Raw genomic sequence first — 18173 nt, 5'->3', positions numbered from 1 at the left:
TTGAAATCTGCCTTAACAAGAAGAAGAAACGGGCAATTTATCAGTTGTCTTCGATTGACTGTTTTTTTAAATTATAAAATTAATAACATAAACTTTTAATTTATTTTGAAAGATAAAAATCACTATCTTACAAAGAATGATATACCCATAAGTTACAAAGAAGGAGGCAACTGATTTTAAAATACTGAAGGAAATATTGAAACTCAAATGGCTTCAATCTTTCTTACGAAATAGAAATGAGATATGGTTTGCACTCCCAGCGCTAGTTTTTCACAAACTGGGTGATATAGAATTCCTAATAAAATGCGATTTTGAATAAAAAAAGCTACCGATTAAAATCTCTGAATTCCATCAACATGTTATTCTGAAAAAAAATATATATATATTTTTAAGCATAACTTCAGCCCACATGATGTTCCTATGTGGAATAACGGAGTTATTTTTACACAAAGGTAAATCCATATTCGTGCAAAAGTGGATGGATAAAGGCACTTGGTCCTCTCTGCATTTAGGTACTAATGGAAAACACTATCTGTTGATGATCTTAACAAGTACAACACCAACTGCTCAGCCCAAGAGTATAGGAAAGTTGTAAATAATATTCCAGGAGGACTATTTCATTTGATTAAAGGCTGTTTTGAGAATACACCAATTCTCAAACTCAAAACGCTTATCATTAATAGAATGAATATACTAAAGGACAAATGCACAAATATCCTTTTGATAAACAACGTATTAATTACATTATAATCTTACTAATCCAATTAAAAGATCACCCCTCTTTAAAAAAATATACAAAAGTGAGATTTGGGTTATAAGAACTAAATATCTCAAACTTCAATTCAATTCAATTCAATTCAATTTTATTTATATAGCGCCAAATCATGAAACATGTCATCTCAAGGCACTTTACAAAGTCAAGTTCAATCATATTATACAGATTGGGTCAGATTATACAGATTGGTCAAAAATGTCCTATATAAGGAAACCAGTTGATTGCATCAAAGTCCCGACAAGCAGCATTCACTCCTGGGGAACCGTAGAGCCACAGGGAGAGTCGTCTGCATTGTCCATGGCTTTGCAGCAATCCCTCATACTGAGCAAGCATGAAGCGACAGTGGGAAGAAAAACCACCCATTAACGGGAAAAAAAACCTCCGGCAGAACCGGGCTCAGTATGAACGGTCATCTGCCTCGACCGACTGGGGTTACAGAAGACAGAACAGAGACACAACAAGAGAAACAAAAAGCACAGAAGCACACATTGATCTAGTAATCTGTTCTACATTAGATGGTAGTAGCGGGTGAGCCGTCTTCTCTGGATGAAGTCACAGTTAACAGAACGCCAGACCAGGTGTACCTACTATGAAGAGAAAAGAGAGAGAACAGAAAGTTAAAGCAGAAATGACAACACATAATGCATAATTGAAGAACAGTAGAACTCAATATAGTGAGAAAATTAGATCCTGATATACTCCAGTAACCTAAGCCTATAGCAGTAAAACTATAAAGGTAGCTGAGAGTAACATGAGTCACTAGTTATAATTTTTGTCAAAAAGGAAAGTTTTAAGCCTAGTCTTAAAAGTAGACAGGGTGTCTGCCTCACGGACCAAAACTGGGAGTTGGTTCCACAGGAGAGGAGCCTGATAGCTAAAGGATCTGCCTCCCATTCTACTTTTAGAGACTCTAGGAACCACCAGCAGACCTGCGGTCTGAGAGCGAAGTGCTCTGTTAGGAACATACGGGGCAATCAGAGCTCTGATATATGATGGAGTTTGATTATGAAGGGCTTTATACGTTAGAAGAAGAATTTTAAATTCTATTCTTGATTTAACAGGAAGCCAATGAAGGGAAGCTAAAATTGGAGAAATATGATCCCTCTTGTTGATTTTCATCAGAACTCTTGCTGCAGCATTTTGGATCAGCTGAATGCTTTGAACTGCATTTTGTGGAATTCCTGATAGTAAAGAATTACAATAGTCCAGCCTTGAAGTAACAAATGCATGGACCAGTTTTTCAGCATCACTCCTGGACAGAATGTTTCTAATTTTGGCGATATTCCGGAGGTGAAAAAAGGAAACTCTGGAAACCTGTTTAATATGGGATTTAAATGACATGTCTTGGTCAAAAATAACACCAAGATTTTTTACTTTATTACCAGAGGCCAGTTTAATGCCACCCAGATTAAGTGATTGGTTAAGAAGTTTATTTTTTGAGGACTCTGGCCCAAAGATTAAAACTTCGGTCTTGTCAGAATTTAGATGCAGGAAATTTAAAGTCATCCAGCTTTTGATGTCATCAAGACATGACTGCAGTCGAAGTAATTGATTGGATTCATCAGGATTTATGGATAAATATAGCTGAGTATCATCAGCATAACAGTGGAAATTAATCCCATGCTGTCTGATAATTTTGCCTATCGGAAGCATATATATAGTAAAGAGAATTGGTCCAAGGACTGAACCCTGTGGTACTCCACAGGTGACCCTAGAGTTTGAGGAAGATTTATTATTAACATGAACAAATTGGAATCTGTCTGACAGATAAGATTTAAACCAGCCTAATGCTTTCCCCTTAATCCCTACAGTATGTTCAAGTCTTTGTAGGAGAATATTGTGATCAACTGTATCAAACGCAGCACTGAGATCTAACAGGACAAGTATAGACACAAGTCCATTATCTGAGGCCATGAGAATATCATTAGTGACCTTCACCAGAGCTGTTTCAGTGCTATGATGAGCTCTGAAGCCTGACTGAAACTCCTCAAGTAGGTCATTACTTTGTAAATGTTCACAAAGTTGATTAGCAACTACTTTCTCAAGAATTTTAGATAAGAAAAGAAGATTAGATATAGGTCTGTAATTTACTAACTCATCTTGATCAAGAGAAGGTTTCTTAAGTAAAGGTTTAATAACAGCTACTTTCAAAACCTGTGGTACATATCCATTTACTAAGGATAGATTAATCATGTCTAAAATAGTGCCACTGATCAAAGGGAATATGTCCTTAAACAACTTGGTTGGGATTGGGTCTAACATACAGGTAGAAGGTTTAGATGAAGCTAAAATTTTAGATAGCTCAGAAAGCTCTACTGCTTCTAAACAGTTCAAACACTGCGCAGATTCTAAAGATTCCTCCAATGCTGCCTCACTTACTGAGGACGAGGTAATCATGTTTGGGAGGATGCCAATTATTTTATTTTTAATGGCATCAATTTTATTTATGAAGAATCCCATAAAATCATTACTACTGAGAGCTAAGGGAATGGATGGATCAACAGAGCTGTGGCTCTGGGTAAGTTTGGCAACTGTACTAAAGAGAAATCTAGGATTATTTTTATTCTCTTCAATTAATGATGAAAAATATGCTGCTCTAACTCTGCGGAGGGTCTTGTTATACAACAATAGTCTGTCCCTCCAGATTAAGTAGGATTCCTCTTGGTGTGTAGAGCGCCATTTTCTCTCCAATTTCCTAACATTGCGCTTCAAGGAACGCAGCTCTGAATTAAACCAAGGAGCCAGCTTCCTGTGAATAATCACCTTCTTTTTCAAGGGAGCTACATTGTCTAATGCAGAACGCAATGAGGAAGTCACATTGTTAGCAAAGGTATCGATTTGTGAATGGGAAGAAACAGCAATGCTGCCATCTACAGGGCATTTCTGCAATACTGAGGATATTAAGAAGGGGACAGACTCTTTAAGTTTTGATACAGCATTATCCGATAAAAATCTACTATAATGGAACCCTCTTTTGGGGGTGGAGAATTCAGTTAGATTAAACTCAAATGTTATTAAAAAATGATCAGACAGGACAGGGTTGTGAGGAAATACTGTTAATTCTTCACAATCAATGCCATATGTCAGAACAAGGTCTAAAGTATGGAGCCGAGAGTGTGTCGGTTCATGCACATTTTGAGCAAAACCAATTGAATCTAGGATAGTTTTAAAGGCTACACTAAGGTTATCACATTCTGTGTCAACATGGATGTTAAAATCACCCACTATAATAGCCTTATCAGTATTTAACACCAAATCAGATAAGAAATCTGACAACTCATCCAAAAACTGAGTGTAAGGGCCTGGTGGACGATACAAAACAACAAACAGAAGAGGTTTTATTGCTTTGCAGTTTGGATGAGGGAAACTGAGGGTTAAATGTTCAAAAGAACTGTAATTATTAGTTGGCCTGGGACTAATTAATAAATCAGACTGAAAGATAGTTGCCACTCCTCCTCCTCTTCCCACAGATCTGGGAATGTGGAAATTTGAATAACTGGAGGGGGTTGACTCATTTATACTAACGTAGTCCTCTTGTAGCCAGGTTTCTGTGAGACAAAACAAATCAATCTGATTATCAGAAATCAATTCATTAACTAACAAAGTCTTTGGAGGGAGAGACCTTATATTTAATAGACCACATTTTATTATTTTATTTTTAGGTTCAAGGTGAACCGTATTGATTTTTATTAGGTTTTTATGATTTGTTCCTTTTAGATAAGTTTTTGATCTGTTAAGTTTTGGCCGTGGGAAAGACACCGTCTCAATAGGATAATGGGTGGGTAACAGTACAGAAGCTGCAGAGAGGTGTGTTAAACTACGGCTCTGCTTCCTATGCACCAAAATATAAAGAGGTCCACTTTAAAACAATCTTTATCTACCCCTCCATTCAATGTTGACAAGTGTTACCTCTATGCGTTAGAAGAAGAATCAGCTGAATACTTATTCTATAATTTTAGCAAAATTCTAAATCTTTGGAAATCAGTCCATGACTGGTTGTGTTCCAGATCCCTAAATATACATGTCTGTTCTCCCTCAAATATAAAATTTGGAATAATAAACCAAGACAAACACACTGAATTTATAATTAACAACATTCATATTTTTGTAAGCTATTTTGGTGCATTTGAAAACAAACTTACACTATCTTTACAAAAAAATATATTTTACTACCAACGCGAGAAATCTAACTTCATTTTGGAGTGGAATTCCTGTTACTGGCAGAATAAATTATTCACATATATGATTTATGTTTCTATGTTTGGTTCCCTGCTTTCCTAGAGATATGTTAAATCTCAATACAGATGTATAATTTTATATAGAATAGGCTCATTTTGCTGCTTTACGCCATTCTATACAATTATCTGCTTCGTTAGAATGCTAAGATCCAAAGTCTCTAATCCTTCATACAGGGACAAATAATATGATTCATTATGGCAGTAAGAGAGTTTTTTGTATGATTTTTGTTTATTTTTTGTAATATTTCTTCTCTCTAATCCCCCCCCCAGTTTTCGGTGGACATGGACACTAATTGTTCACAATGTATAATTCTGTCTTAGTGTAGTCTTTCTTATATTATTTCCAATCATAATAATAAATGTTTTTAAAGAAAATCTGTGATTGGCTGGAGGTGACGGCTACGTCACATAGAACCAACGCGTCACATTTTGCTTCCGGAGTCACGACCCTTCCCCTCACATGGCGCAAACATGGAGGAATCCGCTGTGATCACGCCAGCGAAATAAACCCAACTTTCTCCTGAAGTCATCGGCATCGAGACAACGAGGGAGGGCGGAAAAGGCGGCGGACAGGTTGCTAAAGTAGAACTCAGACAACTCGCTGGCGAGGCGTCGCTGAGGGAGGACCTCCCAGCGCCATGGCTCTGTACATCAAAGCCGCGGAGATCCTGCAGAAAGCCGAGATGAAGCAGGGCGCCCTGAAGACGCTGGTTTACGACAGTAAGTTTCCCAACATCAAGCAGCTCTTCGCTCTGGTTTGCGAGACGCAGAAGTTCTCCTCCGTGCTGCAGGAGATCATCGAGGCCACCAAGCTGCTGAAGCACACCAAGCTGAAGATGCCCCTGGCCAAGGTGCTGGTGTACGACGTGCTGATCGGCCGGGGGCTGAAGTGCGGCGGCGCCTGGAAGGCCAAGCTGATGAAGCAGCGGCCCCGCCTGCAGGCGGAGCTGGCCCGCATGAAGGTGCGGAGGAAAGTCAGCAGGAATGAAGACCTCCTTCCGGCCAGCGTCCTGCGGGCCCCCGGGGACCTGCTGCCCAGGTACGTGCGCGTGAACACGCTGAAGACCACCGTGGGGGACGCTGTGGACTACCTGAAGAGGGATGGCTTCTGCTACCGGGGCCAGGCTCTGAAGCTGGAGAACTTCACCCTGAAGAACAAAGACTTCATGATGGACCAGCACCTGCCTGAGCTCCTGGTGTTTTCCCCTAAAGCAGACTTCCACGATCACTTCCTGTACAAGGCCGGTCACATCATTCTGCAGGACAAAGCCAGCTGCCTCCCTGCGCATCTCCTCGACCCCCCGCCGGGCAGCCACGTCATCGACGCTTGTGCTGCGCCTGGCAACAAGACCAGCCACCTGGCGGCCATCATGGAGAACAGAGGACGGCTGTTTGCGTTTGATCTGGACGGGAAGCGCTTGGCCACCATGTCCACGCTGCTGCTCCGAGCCGGGGTCACCTGCCACCAGCTGGCCAACCAGGATTTCCTAAAGGTGGACCCTGATGGTCCCCAGTATAAAGACGTGGAATATATCCTGCTGGATCCGTCCTGCAGCGGTTCAGGTACCCGGCTCCTGCCGTGTAGAGACGAGCTGTGACAACAGCCTAGCCTGATTGAAGCTAACCAAAACGTTTGTGGTCCAGGTATGGTGTGTCTGCGGGACGACGACGCAGCCGACCAGGAGGAGGAGAAGGCTCGTCTGGCGTCGCTGGCGTCCTTCCAGCTCCGCTGCCTGAACCACGGCCTCAGGTTCCCCCGCCTGAAGCGCCTGGTCTACTCCACCTGCTCCATCCACAGCCAGGAGAACGAGGAAGTCATCACTGCCTGTCTGCAGCAGAACCCCAACGTCAGGTAAGTTAATCTGTGCGTATGTTTCGCCTCTACAACAGGGAACACGTGATGTCTCCATCCCCACTCAGTGATGTCTTTTCTTCCAGCATTTCTTACCTTTTTTTCCTCCAAAAAGGTATTTCAACCTGTTTTAAACCTAATGACTGCAGCTGATGTGACCTGATTATCTATCCATTTGGAACATTAAAGGAAGGAATTGGTCAAATATAAAGTTAAGAAATGCTGGTGAAGATTCTCAGTCATCCAGGTCATGATCATTCCAAAAAAAGTTAAAAAACAAAACAACTGGACTTGTTTCCGAAGTCTGAAGACGTTTCGCTTCCCATCCAAGAAGCTTTCTCAATTCAAAATGTCTGGAGTAGTGTGGAGTTCCAAGCTTTTATACTATTGCCCAAAAAGGGCAATAGTACAAACAATGACCCTAACGACTCCCCATTACAAAGGGTTTTCTGTTGAATTTACCCAACAAAGCCATTACAAGGCCTTTGTTGGGCAGTAGTATAAAGCTTGGAACTCCTGGATGGAAAGCGAAATGTCTTCAAACTTCGGAAAAAGGTCCAGCTGTTTTGTTTTTTAACCTTTTTTGGAATGATTTTGACCTGGATGACTGAGAATCTTCACCAGCATTTCGTAACTTTATATTTACATTTGACCAATTCACTGGTGAAGATTCTCAGTCGTCCAGGTCATGGTTATTCCAAAAAAACAAAGTAAAAAAATAAAGCGACTGGACTTGTTTTCCGTAGTTTGAAGACGTTTCACTTCCTATCCAGGAAGCTTTCTCAATTCAAAAAGTCTGAAGTAATGTGGAGTATCCAATTCCTTTCTTTAAAGTTCCAAATGCTTAGATAATCAGGTCACATCATTAGCTGCAGTCATTAGGTTTAAAACAGGTTGAAATACCTTGTGGAAAAAAGTGAGTCTAAAGCCACCTCTCATCGGCCTCCGTTTATCATCGTTCATCGGGACGAGCAGAGGATACCGTTTAGTCCAAAGCCAGGTCTCATATCATGCCGCCCAGGCAGGTTTCTGTCTATGTGGACTAACCTCGCCCGCAGGATGAATTCCCGCCGTGTCTATGCGTTCACAAACACACGAGAATCCACCTTGAACCGCTCCGGCTTCAACCGTTTGTGACCGAACCAAAAACCGGTTCGGGCCAATCACGTTGCAGTATTATGATTAAGGCGGGACGCACCGGTGAGACGTAAGCGAGAGCCGAACCAGCACAAACATGGCAGCAGGTGTAGCTGCTGCTATCGCTTCTGTTTTGGAAGAATCCACAATTTCTTCTTTGAATGAAGGACACCAAAAGGCGCCTTGACTAGCTTACCTTGTTGTGGTTTCTCATACCAGCTGTTTACGTTTTTAGTTTGATACCATGATTGGCTAAAACCAGCCTTTGGTAGGTGGGCACCAGGTGTCGCTTCGCCCAATCAGCTCAGAGAGTTTTGCTGTATGTCCTTCCTTTCCCTAAACGGATTCAGTGGGAGCAGACCCAGATAAATAATGTGCAGAACGGAGAGTGCTGCACATTATCAATCTGGCTGGCCAGGTTAGGTTTGTCCTGCACCAGAGAAACTCAAGCTATAAATAACAAAGAATACAAAATGATGTTCAGCGTGTTTAGTGTGTGATTTATTTTTCCCAGTGGATTTACTTTGAAGATTTAAAGGTGCTGATCACATCCAGGCTGACTTTGGGAGATAGTAATTCAATAGCATGGTTGGCTGCTTATCTGACACGACTTGGATAAAAAAGAAAAAAAAACGTTCAGCGTCTGAGGACGAAAGCATTTTTAGCCAGCAGTGACTGATTTCAGAGTTTCTCAGTCGGCTGTAGGACCAATTTATGAACCCTGCCTCTGCCTGCACTCAATTGCTGATCGTTTAGAACAGTAAATAGAGCATAATGAGCATGTGTGGAGATTTTGCAGCTCCCCCCGTAGATATGTACGCACTGAAAGTGAAGGTTAACGTGGATCGGATAAATTTTGTCTCCCAAAAAGCCAATTTATTTTACCTGCTTTTGTTCATGTATGTTGCTAATTCTGTGGACCAGAATTTATCGATTGACACTAATAATAAAAAGGCCTCTGGTTTCTAAACGACAGTGGCTGCCAGCTCACTGTTGGTACGCTGGGATTGACCAATTCACAACATGAGGAAAATGCGTCGATGTTAGCAGTTCACTGTATCCATCTGTCAGGGTTGAAATGCAGAGAGGAGCAGCTGCACTCATATTTGCACACGTACCTGAAGTAGAAAATAAATAGATTTATGAAGTGGATTGGCTACACTGATGCTGTCCCATATTTAATCTGCTATTTTTTGTCGTGTCAAACCCAAACCAAAGTAGATTTATGAAGGATTTATGGGTAAACCTTACATGAAAGCTTTTGTGTTTTCTTTTCTAGGTTAGTACCATTGCTGCCTCAGTGGCCCGAACGAGGGCAGGAGCCGCTCTCCCAGTGTTTACGGGCCAGTCCCACCAAGACCCGCACACACGGCTTTTTTGTGGCTCTGCTGGAAAAAGTTAGCGACGCTGGGAGTATGAAGGAGAAACCAGCAGTTCCGATAAGGTGAACATTGGTTCTCATGACAGGTTCTGATTGAGCTTATTTGGAGAAGTCAGTTTTCTTGAACAATTTCCGCTCTCTTTAACCTGCTTAGAAATGGATCCTAACTTCAGGGAAATTATTACAACTCTGTTTCTTTATATATTTATTTGCCCTTCATGAAACAAAATGAGATGAATGTGATCAGTTCTCACATGCTGTATTGATTGTTGTTGTGAAAATGTCTTACAGGTATAGTTATAGGAAATTAAGCTGGCACATTCATTTATTTGTATCTGAGAAAGGGGGGCTGGTATCATTTAAGCTAAATGTTTTTGACCTGTTGTTCACCCCGTCACAGTGAAGCTGACAGGATGCCGCCTGCTCCTTCTGCCGTTGAAATGAAACCCGATGCTGCAGAGGAAAACTCCTCCGATGCAGAGGAGACACTGACGTTTGCAGCGGGAGACGCTGACGGTTCGTCCAGCAAGAAAAAGAGGAGAAAAAGAAAGAAGAAGAAAAAAACAGCCAAAGCAGAATGAAATTTTAAATACGTTTTCTGTAAATGTGAAGTAAAGATACTTTCTTACTGATTTATCTGTCTTTGACTCATTATTTAACGCTTTGAAATGTTTTGGTCTCCTTTTTTGCTTTGGAGGGCTTCATTAGTCATGTTAGACTCTGCCCAGTAGGGGGCAGCAGCGCCACTACCGACGGGATGTTTTATTTTCAATCAAAGGGCGCCATCTAGCGGTCAAAAGAGCCGCATGTTTTGTAACGCGTCCACTGAAGTATTTTGTAACAACATGAGCACAGCTCCTCATTCATGAGCAGTGAGCGGTGGCTTTGGCTGTAGCGAGACTTTAAGACCGCACAATGTAAGTAACATACACTCTAAGTGGAAGCCATTTAATGCTGCTACGATGGGGATTTGGTTGAATTATGCTTTTGTTTTTATTATTCCTACCGCGGCGAGAAGTGAAAAGCTGTCCCGACAACAGCATGTCCTCCTCGGTTCCCAAAGTGAGGCTCGCCGGAGGTCTGGAGATCTGCCGGGTCCTGAACGGGATGTGGCAGGTGTCCGGAGCTCACGGCACCGTGAACAAAACCAAAGCAGGTAAACGCACCATTCAATTTTATACAACATGTTTACGACAGTGGTATAAAAATCTGCTGCGCGCATACGTGAGGTCTTACGGTAAAGGAGTGCACGGGTACCTGAGGGCGATGTTCAGTCCTCAGATATAATGGCAGTAGGTGCTGTATTCACTTCTTTTATCTCTAACAACCTGCATTAAAATAAATATTTACCCTGGATACATTATTCATCTTTTTTATACAGTGTTCTAACATCACAGAGTGTCAGAAAATGTATTTTCTTGGAATATCTGTTTTAAAATTCTACAGAAAAAATAAATACTTGCACTGGATAAAGCAAAGAAAATCCTTTGCAATAATCCAAAGAGAGCTTTGCAGAAGCTTGAAGAAACTGAATAACCCTTGTGAGATGCTTTCAGGCACTACAAGGAGTATTTTTCACAAAGGGTGTATAGGATTTAATTCATCTACACAAATCTAGTCAAAGTCAAACTGACATAGCTAGACAACACATAGAATATGTGAATACATTCTAATAAATTAATCAAATGGATCCCTCTATTTATTTTAATGGTTGATTTGTTACTGTTGTCCTCTATGATGCGAGCTGCTGCCTTCCTTAGCCAGAACACCCTTTTGAACGATGTCTTTTAACTGGTTAAATAAAGTTAACAAAGGTCGGTAAATATGACATTTAACACAAAACAAATGGATTATTGTCTGATCTTTCAGGAACTTGAAGAAACTGAGTTGCTAGTTTTAGAAGCTTAAGTGTTTTCAGATGTCACAATAGAGATTTTTGACTTCTTGTACATTTATTATCATACCAAACCGGTGAGTAAAAAGTACTCGACATGAGGCCTGTCACGATGTACAATAACTCAATTAATTGCATCATAAATTTTAGTCACATGATTAACTTAAATAAGCTCGATAAATTGCGTATGCGTGCTTTTTTGAACTCAAGCCAAATGATGTTGGCCGACCGCTTGATGTATCTTAGCCGGTACGTCCAGAGGATATACTTTAGTTATTTTGCCATTATCATATTTGAAAGAGGTCTCCAAATGACAATGTTCTGATTTATCGCGATAATTAAAAACAAATGAATCGTCCAGCTAAATGTGTTATTGTGACAGGGCTACTAGACATGTTAAACGGGAACCTTGAGACGAATTCAACGGGTCGTCTCTGCCATCTCTCAGGGGCAAGAAACCCGATGTCCAGTTTGTTTTGAATTGCTAGAACAGAATTAGGATCTTAGACTTGCAAGATATCCACAAATCTTCAGCAAAATTGTGAAAAGGGTTGTTTTGAAATCAAATTATAGGAATTACTGTGTCTTTGACCCAGGTGGTCTTTAGCTGCACCCCTCTAGAGCTTGAAGAAAGTACGTAGCCCAAATATGAAGTGAATTGTTTACGGATGGCACAATGGAAGAGCATCTATTTCCTTTGTTTACATATTTTTGACGTGGAGTATCTGAAGAAGCCTGCTGTAATATGATGAGATGATTGTACCGGATAGATTAGGCATCCTTTCTTTATCACTAAAGTGTCCAAAGATACATCTGCATCACCTCCTATCAACTGGAACAAACAGTGTAGCTACTGTGTGTCGGTTTTAATGAACTGGATCACAAGAAGAACATCGTAGATCCTTTCACACATTTTAGCAGCGACGTAGCATCTGTATCCACTGTGCTTATCTCTGAAGGACACATGGCTGTGATATGAACTGCTGTCTGTTTCCCTCCCTCTCCAGTGGAGGCCATGCAGGCCTACGTAGACGCTGGACTCACCACCTTCGACATGGCGGATATTTATGGGCCTGCAGAAGAGATATATGGACTGTTCAATAGCCAGGTGGACACATTTGAAATGATAATTTCATCAGTTTTTTTCACCTCTTTAGTTTTTATATAATTAGCGAGGCAGTTTCCATTTAAGCTATTTAAGCTTCTCTCTTAACACAGGAACCAACCAATAATCCAGGATCCAACTACGTCACGTGTGAAACTTAGAACATTGATTTGCATGTGATGGAGCGAAACATTTATTGGATCCCATAGTGATGCCAGAATTCTGGCTCAGATTGGTTATGTGCCTGTTCCAACCTCTCCATCATTGTGAGTGAGAGCAAAGACGTGTCAGAGGATGTCAGGGACCGTAGATATCGGCTCCTACTTAGACCATCAGCAAAGGCTCTGTGCAAAAGTGACCATTAGTCGCCATTTATCTGGAGCTCCATGCATTATCATACCTCATTGGGAGTGGGATGGATCCGCCTACAGCGACTCAGAGGGAACTTGCTAATGATTGGATGCAGCTCTTGTATCTAACTGCTCTGTAATGGATTAAAAACTTGCCTTTCGGCCACCTCTGCTGTAAAAAGGCACATTTACGGATCCTTTTAGGTTTACCTGTAAAAATGTGCAAGATTCAGAGAAGGAAAATCAAAATCCTTCCTGCTGGAATAAACTGGCGTCACTGTGTTTAAAGGAGGAGAAAGGCTGCATTTTACCTAAAGAACATGATCCTCTGGCACAAAGCACACAGGGGAAACATTGTGGAGTGGGATTTATTTTTTCTGCTATGGATGGCTTTGCACATAGAGACGGGGGATGTGTATAAGCATTAAATCAGATCACCGAAGGTCGGTGAGTGGATCGTGTAGCATGAAAAAGACCCCAAAACATGACGCCAAGACAACAGAGAGAGCTAGGTTAGGGAGTGGCCTACTCAGTCTACAGTCCTATTTTGATTGAGGATCAAATTATTATATCAAATTATTTCACTCAATGCCATGCACATTTTTTAAGGAATCATTTTTTCTATTTATTTATAGAGAGATATTTTGTCTCTTAAATGAAACTATGATGAAAAATTGTCCTTAGTTCAATTTGAGGGATGGATAGAAATTCATCAATCATTTTTAGTACAGCTTTATCCTGTCAGGCTGTTGATTATTTCTGCTGCTTACTCAACAGGACGCAGAGAGACTCTAAGCTCTCTAAATATATTTTCATCCGTCTTCATCATTAAGAAACCTACTTATTGGTTTAGAGGATTTTCTGTGTTGAGTGTTTTTCCAGAGCTGTAAACATGGGATGATGGATTAAAACTGACTGAAGCACAACATCGATTGTAATTTAAAGTTTCCTCGTCTGATCCCCAGCTGAAATCCTCCGGAAGAGCCTCCCCGGCTCTGCAGGGTCTAACTAAATTTGTGCCGCGACCAGGACCGATGGAGCGCAAGGTGAGCCCCCCCCGTCTCTGTTGGCTTTTTGGCTGTGATGCAGGATTTATCCACAAGGGAGCAGTCTGCGTCTTTAGATAATCTCCCCTGTAATCCGCCCTGTTTTACACTGAAGGTGCTGCAGTCTGTGCACCACAGGGATGGTGGCGTGCCATTTGAATGATTTCATGTTGCAATCCCATTCTGTATTTTATTTAGTTGGGACCAGAACATTGTTGATGGTATTTAAATTTCTTAAATACACATTTAAAAAGTGTGGAGTCCGTATGAATTCCACCTCATAATCATGCTGTTACACCTGCGAGTCTTTTATGATCCGCGCTTAAAATGTTTCCCTATTCTTTGCAAAATGGCCCCAGCTTCTTAAAATCGAGTGTTTTTGTGAACTTAAACGTTTAAGTCTTGCCACAGATTCCTGATTGGATCCCCAGGAGATCCAGGCATTGATTGAGTCATTGTTAATCATAAATATTCTCTGATCGCAGTTATTTGCAGTCTCTAACAAGCTGCTCAGTCATTTCCCCACGTTTAGCTCAGACTAGTTTCTCTGTCCCTGCTGGACAAAGGTATCCCCTCATCAACATGCTGCCACCACCGTGTTTCACTGTGTGCTGGGTTCTACTTTCCCCCTCACACACGTTGCAGTTTTGTTTCAAAAGATTTTCACCACAAAAAAACAACGATACTTTACAGATGTTGGTTTTGTCTGTTTGCAGGAGGTGGAGAAGGCCCTGCAGCGCTCCATGAGCCGAATGAAGGTGGACAGCCTGGACTGTGTCCAGTTTCACTGGTGGGACTACAAAGACAAGCGATACCTGGACGCACTGGGACACCTGTCTGACCTGCAGCAGGAGGGAGTCATACGTAAGAGCGCAAAGTAAAAAACAACGACGCGCCGGGCTGATTGCACTAAATAGCTCAACACACCTTAGAACCAATTTTAATCTTAATTTTTCCAGCATAAAAAACAAGTTTGATGTCAAACGTTAGAATCCCGTTTCCTTCTACCTGCCCAGGGGAGCTTGCCCTCACCAACTTTGACACCCAGCGACTGGAGGAGATCACTAAGAAAGGCATCCGCATCTCCAGCAACCAGGTACCAGGCGTTCCTGCCCTTCGCCCTCGTCTTCATCACAGCCCTCCTGCCGCCCGTTCATGCCTCTGTTACTGTTGCCGGGCAGGTTCAGTACTCTCTGATAGACCAGCGACCCGCAGCGAGGATGGAGCGGTTCTGCGTGGCCAACAACATAAAGCTCCTCACCTATGGGACGCTGGGTGAGCTGCGCCTTATATATTGTGAATTATTGAAGTACCAAAAGGAGTCAGTCAACATGACCTCCTTTGCAGTTTGATCCCTCCTCTTTATCCGCTACATGCTCAGTTCTCTCCATCGCCTCCTCCTCCCTCCCTCCCTTCCTTCCTTCCTTCCTTTCCTCACCCCGTCTCCTCCCTCTGCAGCTGGCGGCCTGCTCTCTGAGCGCTATCTGGGCAAGGCGGAGCCCAGCTCCCGTGCGGAGCTCGACACCGCCTCCCTCTCCAAGTACAAGAACATGATCGACGCATGGGGCGGATGGGCCCTCTTCCAGGACCTCCTCGTCGCCTTGGAGACCGTCGCCAAGAGACGGGACTGCTCGGTGGCCAGCGTGGCCACACGTTACGTGCTGGACCGCCCGGCCGTGAGCGGGGTCATCATCGGATGCAGATTGGGCGTCGCAGGGGCGGGGCAGCACATCAGCGACAGCCTGCGCAGCTGCAGCGCCGACCTGGAGCTGGCAGCGGAGGATCACGCTGCCATCGAAGCCGTCACACGGCGCTCCAGGGACCTGATGGCGCTCATCGGAGACTGTGGCGATGAGTACAGGAGGTGAGGGGGGGAGGGCCGGGCTGACAGACCAGATCTGACAGGTCAGTGAGGAAGAGGGAGGGAGGAGGGGGAAAAAATAACTTCTCAGGGAATAAATTCAATCACGTGTTTGTGTTGTTTAAAGTAGAAAGATTTACTTGTTTCACAATATTAGAATTTTCTCACAAATGTTTGGTTCCGCTTTAAAACCTATTTGGAATAATAATAACTCAAAGCTGAAGTTTCCTTGTTTCAAAGTGGAGCATTTTCACCTTTTCATTCTTTTCTTAATCTCTAATGTATTTTTTTTTAACCAGTTTCTTTACCGACGTTATGGAAAGCACCGCAAAAGCTTCCAGTCACGCTAAATAATTGAAAGATTTTATTTTGGTGTCTGCATAAAACTACTGGTTTGGAAAACCTCTCATTTAGTCTTGAACATGAACGGAATAATCAAGGATTAAATTGAAATGTTCATGTTATGTGAAAAGCAGAATGTTCATTTATTACTTTTAATTAGCAGTTTAATGACTTTAAGTTGAATCACTTTATGTTGCATTGATCATGACAAAAAAAAAAAAACGCTCAAATGGGGAATATCCAAATGTAAATGTTGGCTGTTGTTGACGTGTAATAAAGGAATATTGTATCCAAAGCATAAAATGTTGTATTTTCTGAGTTTCTGTAGAGTCATGCGGCTGCTGCTGAAAAGCACCTCATTAATTATCTTGAAGATGCTTTTAAAAACTCACTTTAACTCAGTGGCCTGACATCATTGTTTACATTTTCTGTGTATATGTATTACATCATTTTATTTTTTCTTCATAAAATGATTGTACCAGGTTATTAGTTTTATTTAACCCTGTCTTCTCACTTTGCAACAGTTTGTTTCAGATACCAGATAAATCAAGCTGATGCTTCTCTATAGACTCTGCCTTTCCCGTCTGTGACGAGCTGGATTTAAAATATCATAAAGCTCATAATTAACGTATTCGGGTAAAGCGGCATGTTTTAATGCGATCATATTCACATGCTTGGTGCGCGCGTTACAGGTCCAGTAATTTGACAGCAGGGTCAGCCTGTGTCTGTGTTGGTTCTGCATCAACGGAGAGGATTTAGACGGACCGACAGACACCTGGATGGGAGTCTGAGAGGAAGCAGGCGCACGTTACAACAGCAGTCTGCGTGCGCGCCGACCCTAACATCCCTGCACACGATCTGTCAGTCCATTTTATTTCTGTCGCTCCAACAGCTGACACACTGTATCCACATCAATGCAGACAGGCCCCCCCGCTGAGCTATAGGAGCTGTAGGTCTTCTTGGACTTCCCCTCATCAGCTGGAGTTCAAGGCACAGGGATGCAACCCGCAGGTTGTGTAAAACAGGCATATTTCAGCGGCTCTTTTAGGATTTCCAAAGTAAAAGATGACTTTTTTTTTCTGCAAATTTAGATTATTTTTTGCGTTGAACTTTTATTTTTATTTGTACGAGCTTCTAAGCAATCACAAGTCGACGAGGACGCTACGATCAACCGTCTAGTTTCTTTTCGCTCTCTTATGATCCAGATTGGAGCATATCGGTGATTAGGTGTTAGCAGTAGGTCTACCTAAAATCTGAGAAGCACGCTACCAGTCAAAAGTTTGAACTCATCTTTGTCATTCAATGCCTTCTCCTTATTTTTGTGGCTTTCTAAATTGCAGCTACATAGTGAAGATGTCAAAAGTATGAGTCAAACGTAAACAGAATCAAATGTATCAAAAACAAAATTGTGAAATAACTCAAAGAATCTTGTATGTTTTATCTTTTTCTGAATACCCGCCCATTGTTTTGATCACTGCTCTGGGCTTTCTCTCGATGAACTTCATGAGGATAGTCACCTGAAAAGGTTTCCCGACTGTCTTGAAGGAGTTCCCAGAGGTAGTGATGAAAATAGAGATAAACTATTCAATGTGAAGGGGAGTCCAAGCCTTTGACTGGTATTGTATTTTCTATTCTATACACACTCAAGGCTGTGGAGATTTTCCCAAACTTCTGATTTTATTTTGTATATTTCATTATCGCCATCGTAATATTTTGCTGTCTGTATAAACTGAAAAGCACTTTGGTCAATTTTGCCTGGTCAATATTCTCCATGCCTGAACTTGAATGGTCAGTGAGCGTGCATCAAACTGCAAATATTACCCCAAATAAATTAAATTCAACATAAAACCATACAGTTTGTTTAAAATGAACCAACAACTCATGAGGCACACATATTTTTGAATGCATGGGTCCCAACTGCAGCCTGCGTAAATCTTTCAGCGCGCTTTTCAATTATTAACTTGCATTAATTATAGAGGAGGTAAAGCGGCTTTGAGCTTTTATGCTCAGGCAGACCTCAGCCAGTCAGCGGGGCTCTTAACAGACCGCCTAAAGTGTGGCGCACACTAAAATGCTTTTATTAGTACAGATTTTTTAAAAGGCCATTTTAGGTATCAGTTCTAAAGCCAAAAATCATAATAATCAGATTTTCACTATCAATATACAGTAGACTATATTGCCAAAGCTCTGAC

General features: G+C 41.9%; 2 protein-coding genes across 2 annotated transcripts; both read left to right on the top strand.

The window, feature by feature from the left end:
• The first annotated feature begins 5454 nt into the window (after nucleotides 1-5454).
• On the top strand, nucleotides 5455-10015 carry nsun5 (NOP2/Sun RNA methyltransferase 5). The gene is made up of 4 exons (XM_012877292.3): nucleotides 5455-6576; nucleotides 6658-6865; nucleotides 9282-9446; nucleotides 9784-10015. The coding sequence occupies exons 1-4, from the start codon at nucleotides 5652-5654 to the stop codon at nucleotides 9962-9964; spliced, it is 1479 nt and encodes a 492-aa protein (XP_012732746.2). The 5' UTR covers nucleotides 5455-5651; the 3' UTR covers nucleotides 9965-10015.
• A 259-nt stretch (nucleotides 10016-10274) lies between these two features.
• On the top strand, nucleotides 10275-16284 carry LOC105936371 (uncharacterized oxidoreductase YccK). Its single transcript, XM_036135666.1, has 7 exons — nucleotides 10275-10539; nucleotides 12285-12385; nucleotides 13698-13778; nucleotides 14495-14642; nucleotides 14795-14874; nucleotides 14960-15053; nucleotides 15237-16284. Exons 1-7 carry the CDS (start codon nucleotides 10365-10367, stop codon nucleotides 15644-15646), a joined length of 1089 nt encoding a protein of 362 aa, XP_035991559.1. The 5' UTR covers nucleotides 10275-10364; the 3' UTR covers nucleotides 15647-16284.
• The last annotated feature ends 1889 nt before the right edge of the window (nucleotides 16285-18173 follow it).

This window comes from Fundulus heteroclitus, chromosome 1 (assembly GCF_011125445.2).
Source record: "Fundulus heteroclitus isolate FHET01 chromosome 1, MU-UCD_Fhet_4.1, whole genome shotgun sequence".
Lineage (NCBI taxonomy): Eukaryota > Metazoa > Chordata > Actinopteri > Cyprinodontiformes > Fundulidae > Fundulus > Fundulus heteroclitus.
This window is presented reverse-complemented; position numbering and strand designations above follow the sequence as displayed.